Source organism: Labeo rohita, chromosome 21 (assembly GCF_022985175.1).
Source record: "Labeo rohita strain BAU-BD-2019 chromosome 21, IGBB_LRoh.1.0, whole genome shotgun sequence".
Classification (NCBI taxonomy): Eukaryota; Metazoa; Chordata; class Actinopteri; order Cypriniformes; family Cyprinidae; genus Labeo; species Labeo rohita.
The window spans coordinates 15,687,861-15,702,171 of NC_066889.1; the positions used below are offsets into that span (position 1 = coordinate 15,687,861).

General features: G+C 36.3%; 1 protein-coding gene across 9 annotated transcripts in view; it reads left to right on the plus strand.

Annotated features, from left to right (window-relative positions):
- ncam1a (neural cell adhesion molecule 1a) overlaps positions 1-14,311 on the plus strand; it is a 297,217-nt gene that overhangs the window by 200,012 nt on the left and 82,894 nt on the right. For all 9 annotated transcript variants that reach the window (XM_051092300.1, XM_051092302.1, XM_051092301.1 and 6 more), the window contains exons 2-8: positions 895-969; positions 1,792-2,001; positions 4,346-4,489; positions 5,386-5,523; positions 7,003-7,120; positions 7,957-8,117; positions 9,902-10,044. In XM_051092300.1, coding sequence (XP_050948257.1) covers positions 895-969; positions 1,792-2,001; positions 4,346-4,489; positions 5,386-5,523; positions 7,003-7,120; positions 7,957-8,117; positions 9,902-10,044 — 989 coding nt within the window. The remainder of the gene's footprint in view (positions 1-894; positions 970-1,791; positions 2,002-4,345; positions 4,490-5,385; positions 5,524-7,002; positions 7,121-7,956; positions 8,118-9,901; positions 10,045-14,311) is intronic.

Below are 14,311 nucleotides of genomic sequence, written 5' to 3' on the forward strand. Positions count from 1 at the left end.
CAGATTCGAAAGATGAATTTAATCTGTATTACCAAAAATGATGAGTATTTTAAGGACAAGTGAACACACCGGCACCTCTTTCAGTCATGTAGTGAGCACACTACTATTAAGCTTCCACACTCCGCACAGACACTTCAATAGCGCACATTTTTCTAGGCTTACGTTAGATTGAGTGGCCATGTAAAGTTGCTACTACTTACATATTTCAGATGAAAAGCCATATTTGAGGTCGATGAATGATAGTACTCTATCCGATGTAATTACCACAAAGACCTACCGTTAACGATCCGGCTGCGTGATTTCGCTACTTCCTGTGGATTTTTTTTCTGCAACTTAGCGACTAATAAAATCTTGGTCGACCAAGCCTCTTCTAGTTGACTAATGGTTAGTTGACTACTAGAGGGCAGCTCTAAAATATGCACTATTGTTTCAAAAGTTGTGAGCCATTTTTAAAGAAATTAATACTTCTCTGTTCTATAAGGGTGCATTAAACTATTAAAAAGTGACTGAAAAGACATTTATAATGTCTCACTGTTTTCACAAAACTTTTACACAGCGCAAGTTTTCTTGAACACCAAATCAGCATATTAAAATGATTTCTGAAGGATCATGTGACACTGAATATTGTAGTAATGGCTGCTGAAAATTCAGCTTTGCCATCACAGGAATAAATTATATTTTAAAATATATTAAAATAGAAAAGGCTCATTTTAAATTTTAATAATATTACAAAATATTGCTATTTTTACAAACATCTATGACATTATGACAAATTATTTTAATCATTCAGCCAGTCGAATGCATAGTTTTCCACTTCCCTTGTTTGATTTGTGCATCGTGTCCTTGTGGGTTATTCCTGAAATATGAATTTCTCTCTGTCTCTCTGTTTTCCAGCTGCCTTGCAAGTGGAAATCACTCCGGCCCAAGGAGAGATCAGCGTGGGAGAGTCCAAATTCTTTTTGTGTGAAGGTAGGAAGATGACCCTCCTGTGATGAAACAAATTGAGGGTCACGTCACATTTGACCTTCACGAAGTGCTTTTGATTTCAAACCTGCTCTCACCACTCTGTTCAATGCATTTAAACGAGCCCTTACATTCTGATGGGTGGGCAAGTTTGGCTAAAGCTTTGATGTGCTTATTTACAGCAGGTAAATTCATTGACCTGCCTGACTTTTTCAGTAAATCACTATGTGAATTCTAGTCCTTGGATTTTGATCCAAAGGAGAAAAATGTAATGTTAAGGAATGGCGGTAGATAAAAAGCAAAAACATCTTGTATTATAAATGAGGAACACCTGAAATATTCAGAGGACTCATCAAATGGGAGAAAAAGAAAATGTGACTTATTTACAGCTATATTATTTCACTTTTTTTGTTTTACTGAAATATGTGAATTTTTTTTTACTGCGCATTAACCGCCTTGAATGCGTCCTTAAGTAGCAATGAAGAATGCATTAAACATTTTAAATATATTATATTATTTTAGTTGCAGATATAAAATTCAGCGATGTCATTAGTGTTTCATTTTATTGTGTTTTTTTATTTCTAAAGAGCATTTCATTAAATTAATAGTTTCTTGATCTCTCCTTGGTTATGTGACGTGAGCATTAAAGAATTAAAAATTTGAATCAACTCTAATTATGTGATTCAATCAAATGTTACATAACAAATGTAGATAAATCTGATTTAGGAAATGTCTATTGCTATGTGTTGTTAAATTTTGGCATATCAGTTATTAAATAGCTGATGAGCTGATGATCACAGTGTTTCACTCAGTCTGTTTGTCTGTCAGTTGTTGGAGATGCTAAGGAAATAGACTGGTTTGCTCCCAATGGGGAGAAGCTCCTGCCAGGCAGACCAGACATCAGCGTCAGCAAGAATGACGAGTCCTCGTCGACGCTCACAATCTACAATGCCAACGTCGACCATGCGGGCATGTACAAGTGTGTGGCGAAAAGCGGGGATAAAGAATCTCAGGGCACTGTCATCGTGAAAATTTTCCGTAAGTGTTTTCCTTATTTCGAAATCATGAGAAATGAGAAATCAAATTGTATTGGACCCAACGCTAACCTCCAAGCACAATAAAACATCTGACATTTACCACAACATTTAATAACGAAACAAACGTACACTAATAATAAAAGCTTGAGGTTGATGCACGTCAGTTTTATACATCAACCACACATGTGGCATTAAGACTGTTGCTAACGGAATACATTACATAATGGAATCATTATCTCAAGCCCAAAATTTTGGATGCTTTATTATAGGGACAGTTAACCCAAAAATGAAAATTACCCCATGATTTACTCACCCTCAAGCCATCCTAGGTGGATATAACTTTCTTCTTCTTTTTGTATTCTGACGAATACTATCTGAGTTTAAATATAAATATAAAAAAATTTATATTTAAAGGGGTCATCACATGCAAAGTTCATGGTTACATTTTTGAACATTAATGTGTTTTGGCAGTGTATGTACAAATCTGCCCTATCTAAAAAAGTTTTTTAATCCCACGATAGCTGATTGACATGAGCATCTTACCACAGAACTGCCTAAATCAGCTGTAACAGTGCAACCTCCATTGTTTCGGTGCCGGAGCACGGATGTAAGTTAGACAAGAATATCTCGTAATGAGCAAATGAGGTGTTGTGTTGCTGGATGTAGTAATGAACGTAGTAGTCGTCGTTTACTCCCGACATCTGAGCTGCTGAAGATACAGTGGATTACATTTGTTTGTGAATGGAATGCGCCTCCTGATGTACATGTTCACGCAAATGTTGGTGCAAATCAATTGTGATCCAGCTTCACCTACAGCAGAAATGAGTATAAGGGGTTTTTTATAAATCTCTGCAATCACCTTTCCTAATAACGTGCTAATTAGCAAGTTTCACGGCTAAATGCGACTAAAGTAAACAGGCTCGTCACTCCACAGATAGAAGAGAGGGGCGGGGTGAGCAAAGCTCATTTGCATTTAAAGGAGCAATCCATCAGAATGGATTGATTTTGGCAGAGCTCATTTTAACAAGGTAAAAATGGCGGTGTTTTGCACTACCATTGAGAATTTTTAACCAAAGTATATTGTAGACTTTTCATTAAGACCCTAAGGAATAATATCAACTTGTAGAAAATGGGCATCCGATGACTCCTTTAACACTTTATAAACCAAACGACACAGTGGCGTTCCAGTGGATGACCAAAACAAAACACTGGTCACAAGTTAAAAGTGCAAAACGATATTTTGTACTGAAAAATGTGACCCTGGACAACAAAACCAGTCATAAGGGTCAATTTTCGAAACTGAGCTTTATACATCATCTGCAGGCTGAATAAATACAAATATTTGAATATCTGGAATCTGAGGGTGCAAAAAAATCAAAATATTGAGAAAATCACCTTTAAAGTTGTCCAAATGAAGCTCTTACTGATGCATATTACTAATCAAAAATTAAGTTTTGGTATATTTACAGTGAGAATTTTACAAAATATCTTCATGAAACATGATCTTTAGTAATTTCCTAATGATTTTTGGCATAAAAGAAAAATCAATAATTTTTGGCTATTGCTACAAATATACCCCAGCGACTTAAGACTGGTTTTGTGGTCCAGGGTCACAAATGTTGCAGGATTTCAATAGAAGCTGAGAAGAGACTGTTTTTTCTTTGCTGTAAGAATGCCTTTATTAACCTTCTTGAGATGGATGGATGCACTTTTTTGAGCTTCAAAATCTCAACAGCCATTCACTCCCATTATAAAACTTGGAAGAGCCAGGACATTATTTAATACTCAGATTGTATTCACCTAAAAGAAAAAAGGCATATACACTTAGAATGGCTTGAGGGTGAGTATGGTGTAATTTTCATTTTATGGGTGAACTGTTCTTTTAAAGTGAACTAATTCTGTCATACCTACTGTGTTTTTGTATTTAATTATGCTGTTCTGACAACCTATCTATTTTAATACTTATAATAAAATATAAAAAAAAAATAAAAATTATAGAATATATATGATTAAAATAAATGTACTTAATAAAATAACTGTTGACCACCATGCCACTTCATTCAAAGATACTTACTAAAAGAAAATATTTCAGATCGTTTGTCATCTTGATGTTTTTTTCAACCCAGCAATAAACTGTTTACCAATGGGGAAAAACTCTTAAATCTTTCTCAGACGTATATTCTTTTAAGTATGTTTACATATTTTGTTTCTCAAAGCATTCCTTAATATCTTATGCAACATTGCTTCTCAAGCTTTTACTGGAATACGAGACAAAAATGCTGATTTAAAAAATCATTTTTTGCAATAGCGGTATAACTGAAGTGCATTTCAAATGTCTTTTTCAGAGAAACTCACTTTCCAAAATGCTCCATCGCCTCAAGAGTTCAATGAAGGGGATGATGCTGACATCATCTGTGACGTCATCAGCTCGCCGCCCCCAACTATCATCTGGAAGTATAAAAAGATGAGAATCCAGCCTGAGACTGATGGTACAGTACCACGAGCAGATGTCACACTTGTGTTTACACAACATTTTCGAATATCTCCCATACTTTTCAATCAAAGTTCCTGTCAAAATTTTACAGTAAGAGAGCTCTCTGGCACTGTGACAATGAGCAGCAAAAAAGTACCTGAATGTTTATTGTGAGACCTCAAAGTTTCATTCGGTTTTCATCTGCACTGTTTTGTTTGTCAGTTAAGCCTCATTTGGATGAAACTATTTTAACCTCGGAGGGCTCCTCCCTCAGAGACCGCTGGAAGAAGCAGTGACCGCAGCTCTCTGCTGTGAGACGTGAACTCACAGGCCGCTGCTAGATGAAATTTTCACTGCAAAACCACTAATTGTAGCGGAGCTTGAAAACCAAACTGCTCTATGTAAATAACACATTTTCCACATTTCTCTCGTTAACCTCTTCTGTGCTCTTCTTTTGGTTGGTTGATGAGTTCAGATGAAGCGCGACACAAAACACTCTCTCTGTGTTACTCACTGCTCTTACTATTGCTGCAGTAATAGTAGAAAAACATCAGGCAGTGTCCAATGTATACTGTGTAGTGTGCACTAAGTAAATTCCATTTCAGTGCTTTATCTTGCTGAATTTGCCTTTTTCATCGCTTTTAATATATCAGTACTGTTTTACTGTGTCTCCATGGAGTTGAAATATTATATGCACCTTTACTGTGGGTCTTGAATACAGATCACGCTGCAGAAAAGCCCATAAAGATGATTTTATACCGGGAGAAGATGTGCAGCGAGTCATTTTGCTGCCCAGCATGTAATGAGAGGCTCGTTAACATGGTCTCCTTATCTTACTCAAGAGTAATTACTGTCTCATTTTGCTTCCTTTCTTTTTTTTCCCGCCTCTCTGTTTCTATCTCACGCCTACAGTCCGCTTCAAGGTCTTGAGCAACAACCACCTCCAGATCCGAGGCATCAAAAAGACAGATGAGGGTGACTACACCTGCGAGGGCCGCATTATGGCCCGGGGAGAAATCGACCTCAGGGTCATCAAGGTCATTGTCAACGGTGAGGACTCAATCTTAGAACCACCTGCTTTGTTAGCTCACATGAACACGGGAGCAGAGAGTTTATACACGTTTAAACAGTCTGACTTTGGCAGTTGAATTTAAAAGTAGTGCATGTTAATATATATACATATACAGTGGTGGCAAAATTATTAGAACACTAGTATCACCAGCTAAAAAATGGTTTCAAGTTAGTTATTTCTCTTTTGCTGTAGTGTGTCAGTAGAAAATATCAGTTTACATTTCCAAACATTCATTTTGCCTTTAAATGTTGTAATCCAGTGAGTTTGACAACAGCCAGTGCTCCACACAGAGATATGCTCTCATGACTTGAAGAAACAGAACAAACTGAGACAGACTAAAGCCAGAAGAACTGTGGAAACGTCTCCAAGATGCTTAAAAAAGCCTACCTGCAATGCTACAGTACTGTTAAAAGTTTTAGGCACTCGTGTAGATTTTCTTTATCAATTAACCTCCGTTAACTAAATTCTAACTAAATCCTTTGCATTACTGCATAGTTTTTCAGGTAGCTTTGCAGGTAGGTCTCTTGAAGCATCTTGGAGATGTTAGTCTGTCTCAGTTTGTTCTGTTTCTTAATGTCATTCAAGACAGACTGGATGATGATTAGATCAGATCTGTGAGGAGAACTGGCTGTTGTCAGACAAATCTTTTTGGATTATTACAATTAATGGCAAAATTAATGTTTGGAACTGTAAACTGATATTTCCTACTGCCACACTACAGCAAAAGATAGAATTAACTGACTTAAAACCATTTTTAGCTTTTAGTAGTTTTGGTCACCACTGTATTTAAGTCAAAAACTTTTTTTCTACTAAAAAACAAAATAAATTTGCCTGAGATGCAAAATTGCATGTTATTAATTCCTTAATTTTAATCATTCGTAATACATTATAAGGCTTATTTTCATTAACCTTTTTAAAAACATGTTTAAGCATAAATCAAAGACTCTGTGAGATTTATGCCTAAAAAATAAATTTAGATGAATTTAGATTAATTAGATATTTAATTTTTATTTAGAAGATTTTTAGATGTACTGTAAAACAGTACAGCGACATTATGTAATAGAATATTTTCTCCTTTGAAAATACAATTATTAAAGTATTTCCAAACCCTTATGTTGTTATTTTGTCTAGGGAACTTAAAAAACAATATTTCAGAAATATTTAAAGTGTTTTTTTTTAATAATACACTGGTTCTGATCCGATAACGTTGTGCAAGGAAAAGACCAAACTTTTGCGACGCTATTCTGAAAACTACTTTTATTATGTTTTATATGCTTCTTTTATGGAGCACATGGTTACTGTGAACTGTCATTAAATGGAAATGAGTTCCACAGAATAAAATAACAGCATTTGGGACGAAGTCAAAAGAGTGGTATTGTCATTTTTGTGTTGTCTGTCTCTTTAAAAGAGCCAGTATTTACCAGAATGTTCTTTTCGCCTTTCTCTCCTTCTCCCAGTTCTGCCAAGTATCAGGACCCGCTACACTGAGCTTAATGCCACTGCAGACATCAACCAAGCCGTGACGTTGGCCTGTTACGCAGATGGCTACCCAGAACCCACCGTCACGTGGGCCCGGTACGTGTCATTCATCACCCTCTATTTTTTAGCAGCCCCTTTATCTGTCTGTGCCAAAACAGCACTGAAAAAGTTCAGCCAAATCTCTGTAGGGAAAGCGAAGCTTTTCCCTGAATCCAGGGAGGGAGAGGGATCAGAGCTATTGGAGCTTGTAAACTAAAAGTGCTGTGAATGGCAGAGGCACCGTTTCATCCTTTCAACTGCCGTTAGCCATGGCAGCTAAGGCAGCTGGCAGCTTTCAGCTTTACGTCAAAACTCCAGTGACTTCTTTAACCAAGTCGTGAATGAGAGGACGAGATCGCATCAGTTTGTCTCAGGAGAAGGAGGGATAAGAGCGTTCGCCACAACCTCATTTATTTCCCTCCTTCGCTGACAGTGCTGTCACTTGGGGGCCATTTGAAAATGTCGCTCAATTGCTGCTGTTACAAGCAAAAAGAGCAGGTATTTGGATCCAAACTTTGCATGACTGATTTAGTGTCACAGGGAAACACAGCGCACAGCATTCTTCCAAATAAAAAAGCCCATCAGCTTGATGTTTATGGCCTTCAGACATTATTTACAGCTTTTATATTGGCTCTGAGACAGGAACGTGTCAAGAAACCGAAGATGACAAAGCAGATCGGCTTTTATTTTTCTCCAGCTTCATCCTGGACTATCAGCATCATGAGAAGCTGTGCACTGCAGGATGAAGAATCCATTTCATGGCCAGGCACACTTTCACTCTGTATTTTCGGGTGTATGTGGAGATGAGGCATCATGTATTCATGACTTTGCTGAGCAAGTAACAGCTCGAAGGCCAAACAGTAAACCTATCTCTCACTATCTCTGCCCCACAGAGGTAATATCGTACTGGAGTCAGAAGGAAAATACAGTCTGAATGAAGACGGGTCGGAGTTGACCATCAAAGACGTCACTAAGCTTGATGAAGGAGATTATCAGTGCATCGCTAGAAACAAGGCCGGAGAGCGGAGCGAGGAAGTCTCACTCAATGTGTTTGGTAAGCTGAAGAATTTTGTCATTAGCATTGGAGCAGAACTGAAAACAAGTGTTTACACATTAGTTACCAGGAAAATGTCCTTTCCATTAGGACCTTACAGTTTATCAATTTAAAATCTAAATCGTGTTAGTGCCTTGTGCGATTATTAAGCCGTGAAATGTTGCAATGTTATTAAATGAATATAAACTGCACGCGCTGCTTGTTTCAGAGTTGTCGTCTGTTATGTCGTCTTTGCACGCAAAGGGCCCTTGGTGTGGTGTTTTCAGCATCGCAGAGCAAATCACTCTACAAGTTGCTGTTCTAATCAAATGTAATGAAATGACGCAGGGGTTTTGTTGAGAGAGAAAGACAGCATAGGAGAATAAGGAGCTTATTAAGAAGTTCACACTGAAAGGTCTTGGTTTATTATTTATGCCTATTTTAATTAGTATTGCATTTAAATAGTATCATATATAATCACATTTTTATTTAAATGAATGTAAATGAATAGGGGCATTATGACCGTACCACAAATAAAGTTTTTTTTTTTTTTTTTTTTTTTTTTGCTTGTTTGATTTGGGTATAACATGCTGTGAACACAAAGAGAACTGAATTCTTTTTACTCAGTTGATCTGAGCTTTGTTTTCTTAGTAAGAACAACTGTGAATACTCCTAAAAAGTAACTATCACTTTTGGAAAGAGAGCATGGGAACAGTCAGAAGGGGTAGTTCACCCAAAAAAATGAACATTTTAAACCTGTAAGACCTTCGTTCATCTTTCCCTGGTGAAAAAAACAGCATATGCTGGTAGGTATGTTTAAGCTGATTTAAGCTGGTCTTTTGCTGGTTTATGCTGGTCCTTTGCTGGTTTAAGCTGGTCCTTTGCTGGTTTATGCTGGTCCTTGACCAGCAACATGACCAGCATAAACCAGCAAAGGACCAGCTTAAACCAGCAAAGGACCAGCTTAAACCAGCATCAAAACATACCTACCAGCATATGCTGGTTTTTTCACCAGGGTTGGAACACAAATTAAGATATTTTTGATGAAATCCAAGAGCTTTCTATGCAACTGACACGTTTAAGGCCCAGAAAGGTAGTAAGGACATTGTTAAAATAGTTCATGTGACATCAGTGGTTCAACCATAATTTGGTGAACGTGGTAGTTGCATTGGGTCAGAAAGCTCTCGGATTTCATCAAAAACATCTTAACTTGTGCTCTGAAGATGAATGAAGGTCTTACAGGTTTGTAACGATATGACCTTGAGTAGTTAATGTGTGAATTTTCATTTTTTGGGTGAACTAATGCTTTAATGTCAACACAAAAAACATCGCTTCTTCGTTTATACTTTAAGCACAGATTCTGAGAGCTGCTGTTTCAGTGTGATTCTATGCTTCTGTTCTTTATCATTGTTATTAACTTTGCATGTATATTTTACATGTTTGCACGCAATCACAATATTTATATTTCTCATCATGCGTACGTTTTCTCCAGCCACATTCTCCGGCGCTGCTTCAGAGCGCTTAGATTAGAGCCGAGGCAAATAAAAGTGAATCAAAGTACTACTTCATTTCATCCATTAAACAAAGTTCCTCGTTTGAATTATAAAATATAACAATGTGTTGATTAAATATTGAATGCACCCAGCCAGTGAGGCACTCTCATCTCATCAACTTAAGAGCACTGTTTGGTATTACGACCATTGTAAAGGCTCAGTAATTGCATAGAGGAAAATCATTATTTCTTTTCCCCGAGGAGTGTGTTTGTAGGCTGTGTTTTGAGTACTTGTGTGTTTTTGTGTCAACAGTGCAACCCAAGATCACGTTTTTAGAAAACCAGACAGCCTCTGAATTGGAGGAGCAGATCACATTAACTTGCGAGGCCACGGGTGATCCCACTCCAAACATCATCTGGAGCTTCGGTCGACGAGTCTTCACCGAGAATGAGCAGGTACGGAGGGGTTCAGGGGCAAAATGATTAGTACTAAAGGCAGGAAAATACTAGTAGATACAGCTGAGATCAAAATTTTACATACACTATGCAGAATCTGGAAAATGTTAATTATTTTACCAAAATAAGAAGGTTTGAACTAAATGCATGTGTTTTATTTAGTACTGACCTGAATAAAACACCTCACATAAAAGGCATTTAAATATAGTCCACAAGAAAAAATGATAGTTGAATTTATAAAAATGACCCTATTCAAAAGTTTACATACGCTTGATTCTTAATACTGTGTTAGTACCTGAATAATCCACCGCTTTTTTGTTTTTGGTTTGTGATAGTTGTTCATGAGTCCCTTGTTTGTCCTGAACGGTTGAACTGCCCACTCTTCTTTTAGAAAAGTCCTTCAGGTCCCACAAATTCTTGGGTTATTCAGCATTTTTGTGAATTTGAACCCTTTCCAACAATGACTGTATGATTTTGAGATCCATCTTTTCACACTGAGGACAACTAAGAGACTCGTATGCAGCTATTACAGAAGGTTTAAACTCTCGCTGATGCTTTAGAAGGAAACATAATGCATTAAAAGCCGGGGGGTGAAAACTTTTGGAATTTGAAGATCAGGGTAAATTTAACTTATTTGTTTTCTGGAAAACATGTAAGTATCTTCTGTAGCTTCTGAAGGGCAGTACTAAATTAAAAAAATATATGATATTTAGGCAAAATAAAAAAAAATGTACACATCTTCATTCTGTTCAAAAGTTTTCACCCCTTGGCTCTTAATGCATCGTTTTTCCTTCTGAAGCATCAGTGAGCGTGTGAACCTTCTGTAATAGTTGCAGATGAGTCCCTCAGTTGTCCTCAGTGTGAGGAAGATGGAAAATCAAAATCATAGTTGTTGTAAAGTGTTCAAATATACAAAAATGCTGAAAAACCAAAGAATTAGTGGGGACTCATGAATGATGGTGTATGTAAACTTTTGACCTCAACTGTACAGTATGTGTATACTGTACATTTGAGTATTATTTCTATCATGGTTATATTAAACGTAGCCACATGGTATTACGTGGGTGTTTCAGTCACTTTACAATCAGAGGAAATGAGAAAAAGCTTGTTTAAACCCTTTGTGTTATTTGAACTGCCCCCTTTTGTTGTTATTGTTGCTAACGCTTCAAACTTTTCTCATGTGCACCTGTTCTGCTGCTTCCAAACAAGGATAGACAATTGATTTACCTCTGGAATTATTAAGTAACACCTGGATCAACTATCTAGTAATTAAACATGGTTGGCAAAAGGTTTATAGTAAGCCATGGAAGCTCCAATGGAATGCCTGATGAGAGGCTTGTTTCAGAATCAAAGCAAGCGTTTATCATGTTCAATTAAAAAGAGAGCTCATTTTTTGGTTGGATTAAAATAAGAGATTCTGAGCAGAATAATGGCCTGATGAATATCATTTTCAGTAATTAGCTATATTGATATTCACCACCATTTAAAACTGTCAAGACTGCTGAAAATTCAGCTTTGCTGATTACGTAAATTACATTTTAAAATATATTCACGTAGAAAACAGTTATTTTAAATTCTAGTACTATTTCACGATATTACAATAATAGTGATCAAATAAATGCATTAGAAATTCTATATTCTATATATTTTATAATTGTATATAGTATTAATAACTGTTCATATAAAGATAATTTAGTTAAAAGGACTTTTTTATTTCCTTTAAACGTTTTAATTTTAAACGTTTTCTTAAAAATCTGTGTATTATGTGTAAGTTCATACAAAAAGGCTAGTTAGTGTTTCCAGAAAAGGCAACAGATTGTGTATTGTATGTTATTGATCAGATTTTTTTTTTTAAATCTTATGTTTAAGTAATGTATACTTTCTGATTTTATCACCTATCCTGATCAAGAGATGCAGCAATTGCTTTAGAGGTGTGAAATCAAAAGTACAATACACATTTATGAGTTCTCCAGATTGCTGTAGCCCTATGCTAGTGACTAAAAGACTTTTTATATCTTAGAAGCAGCAAGCTCACCAAGGCTCAGTCTCACTGGCCACTGCACTGCTGGAGTCTGAAACCCTCTGATTTAGTCAAGCGCAGTACCTAATTAACAGTCTTGAAATACTCTGTCTCAATTCATATTTCATCATAGTACAGTGATCAGAATTCATCGACAGCTGCTAAAAGCTCTTACTGCTTCTCAGGCTGATGGGGAGCCCCCAACCACTCCAAACTTTATTTCCTCTTCTCCTCTCTCTAGTAAACCCTACAAGTCCAGCCTGTTCCAATCTCATAGCTAGGAAAATATGAGTTCATTGTTAGAGGGTTTTGGGCTTGCTATAGATCTCAGTAGGCAGGTGTGAAGTCCAGGCATGTTAACAAGTCTCTGAAGCCTCAAATCCTTTTTGGTAATACTTTAATTATATGCATCAAATCCCTAAGGCATCGTGAGAATTAATCCTTATATAAAACCCTTCATGTATTATTAGAATATGCCACGGGTCACCTATGAAGATGATATTTTCATGCCATCCTTCCCTGTGTTTGCATTGTATTATTTCAGGCTTGTCCTGTCCTCCTGCTGGTGGGCTATGTTGTGTAGGTGGGCTGTGAAAAAGCACCTGATTGATGTCTGACTCTTGTTTGACTTCTCCTCATGAGTGTTTGCACTTATAGCACAGTGGTTACAAAAGTGATTGCTTTGGAAAGTTGCTTTTATGAACATGCACTTAAAGGCACAATCTTGTAAGCATTGTTGGATTATGTAATTTTGTTCATTTTGCTGTAAGGATAGGACTTGAACTGGATTAAAACAACCAAATACATTTAAACTGGTATCTTAGCTGTAATAGTTCACACTCACCCAAAGGCCTTCCAAGATGTAGATGAGTTTGTTTCTTCAACAGAATAGTCACAAATGTATCCTCTACAAGTGAATGGGTGCCGTCAGAATGAGAGTCCAAACAACTGATAAAAAGATCACAATAGACTACACATAATCAACATGACTCCAGTCCATCAGTTGTGACCCTGGACTACAAAACCAGTCATAAGTAGCATGGGAATATTTGTAGCAATAGCCAACAATATATTGTATGAGACCAAGTTATCAGTTTTTTCTTATCATTAGGATATTAAGATTATGTTCCATTAAGATATTTTGTAAATTTCCTACTGCAAATGTATCAATACTTAATATTTGATTAGTAATGTGCATTGCTAAGAACATCATTTGGACAACTTTAAATATTTTTTTTGCAGTCCAGATTTTCAAATAGTTGTATCTCAGCCAAATATTGTCATATCCTAACAAACATCGATGGAAAAGCTAATTTATTTATCTTTCAGATGATGTATAAATCTCAGCTTTAAAAAGACTCTTACAACTGGTTTTGTGGTCCAGGGTCACAATTAAGGAAAACTTGCAGAAACTGTTGAACTATAAGCTAGTAGCTGATATTTTGGCAAATCATCTTGACCAACTAATGGCCATTTGATTTAGAGAAACCAAAACCAGCTACTGTGTTAAAAAACACATGCTGTGCTGTAATAACCTGGATTTTTTTCTGCCGGGTTGTAGCAGTTCATTAGCACTTATATTGATGATCTGCGCTTGTCTCTCACCCCTTCCCATCACCTCTACAGGATGTAGTGATGCTTTTATGTTCACTTTCTTCATTTCCCTCCAACATATGATTATTCCAGAAGGATTAAAAGTGTCAGCATTCACAAAATCAGTGTTGATTAGGTATAAACAAAGTAGCCTACATCAGAAAAGATCATGTAAAATGTTCATGCATTTACGATGTTAAAAGGTTCCAAAATGAATGAGTCACTGTGTACAATTTTTTTAATTAAATTCAAAATAATAATAATAATAAAAGCAAAATAAATTCCATAGCTGCTGGCAGCTCATTTGCAGTGAATTTTCCATCTTTGTTTATTATATTTCTGCATAAATATGTAACGGATTTGACGGAATAGATAAAATAGTGGTTTCCATTAGTTATTATACAGTTGAGGTCAAAGGTTTACATACACCTTGCAGAATCTTCAAAAGGTAAATTATTTTACAAAAATAAGAGGGATCATACAAAAGCCATGTTATTTTTTATTTAGTACTGATGTGAATAATATATTTCACATAAAAGACATTTACATATAGTCAACAAGAGAAAATAATAGTTGAATTTATAAAACTGACCCCATGCAAAAGCATAATTTTTAATACTGTGTTGTTACGTGAATAAGCAACAATTTAGTGAA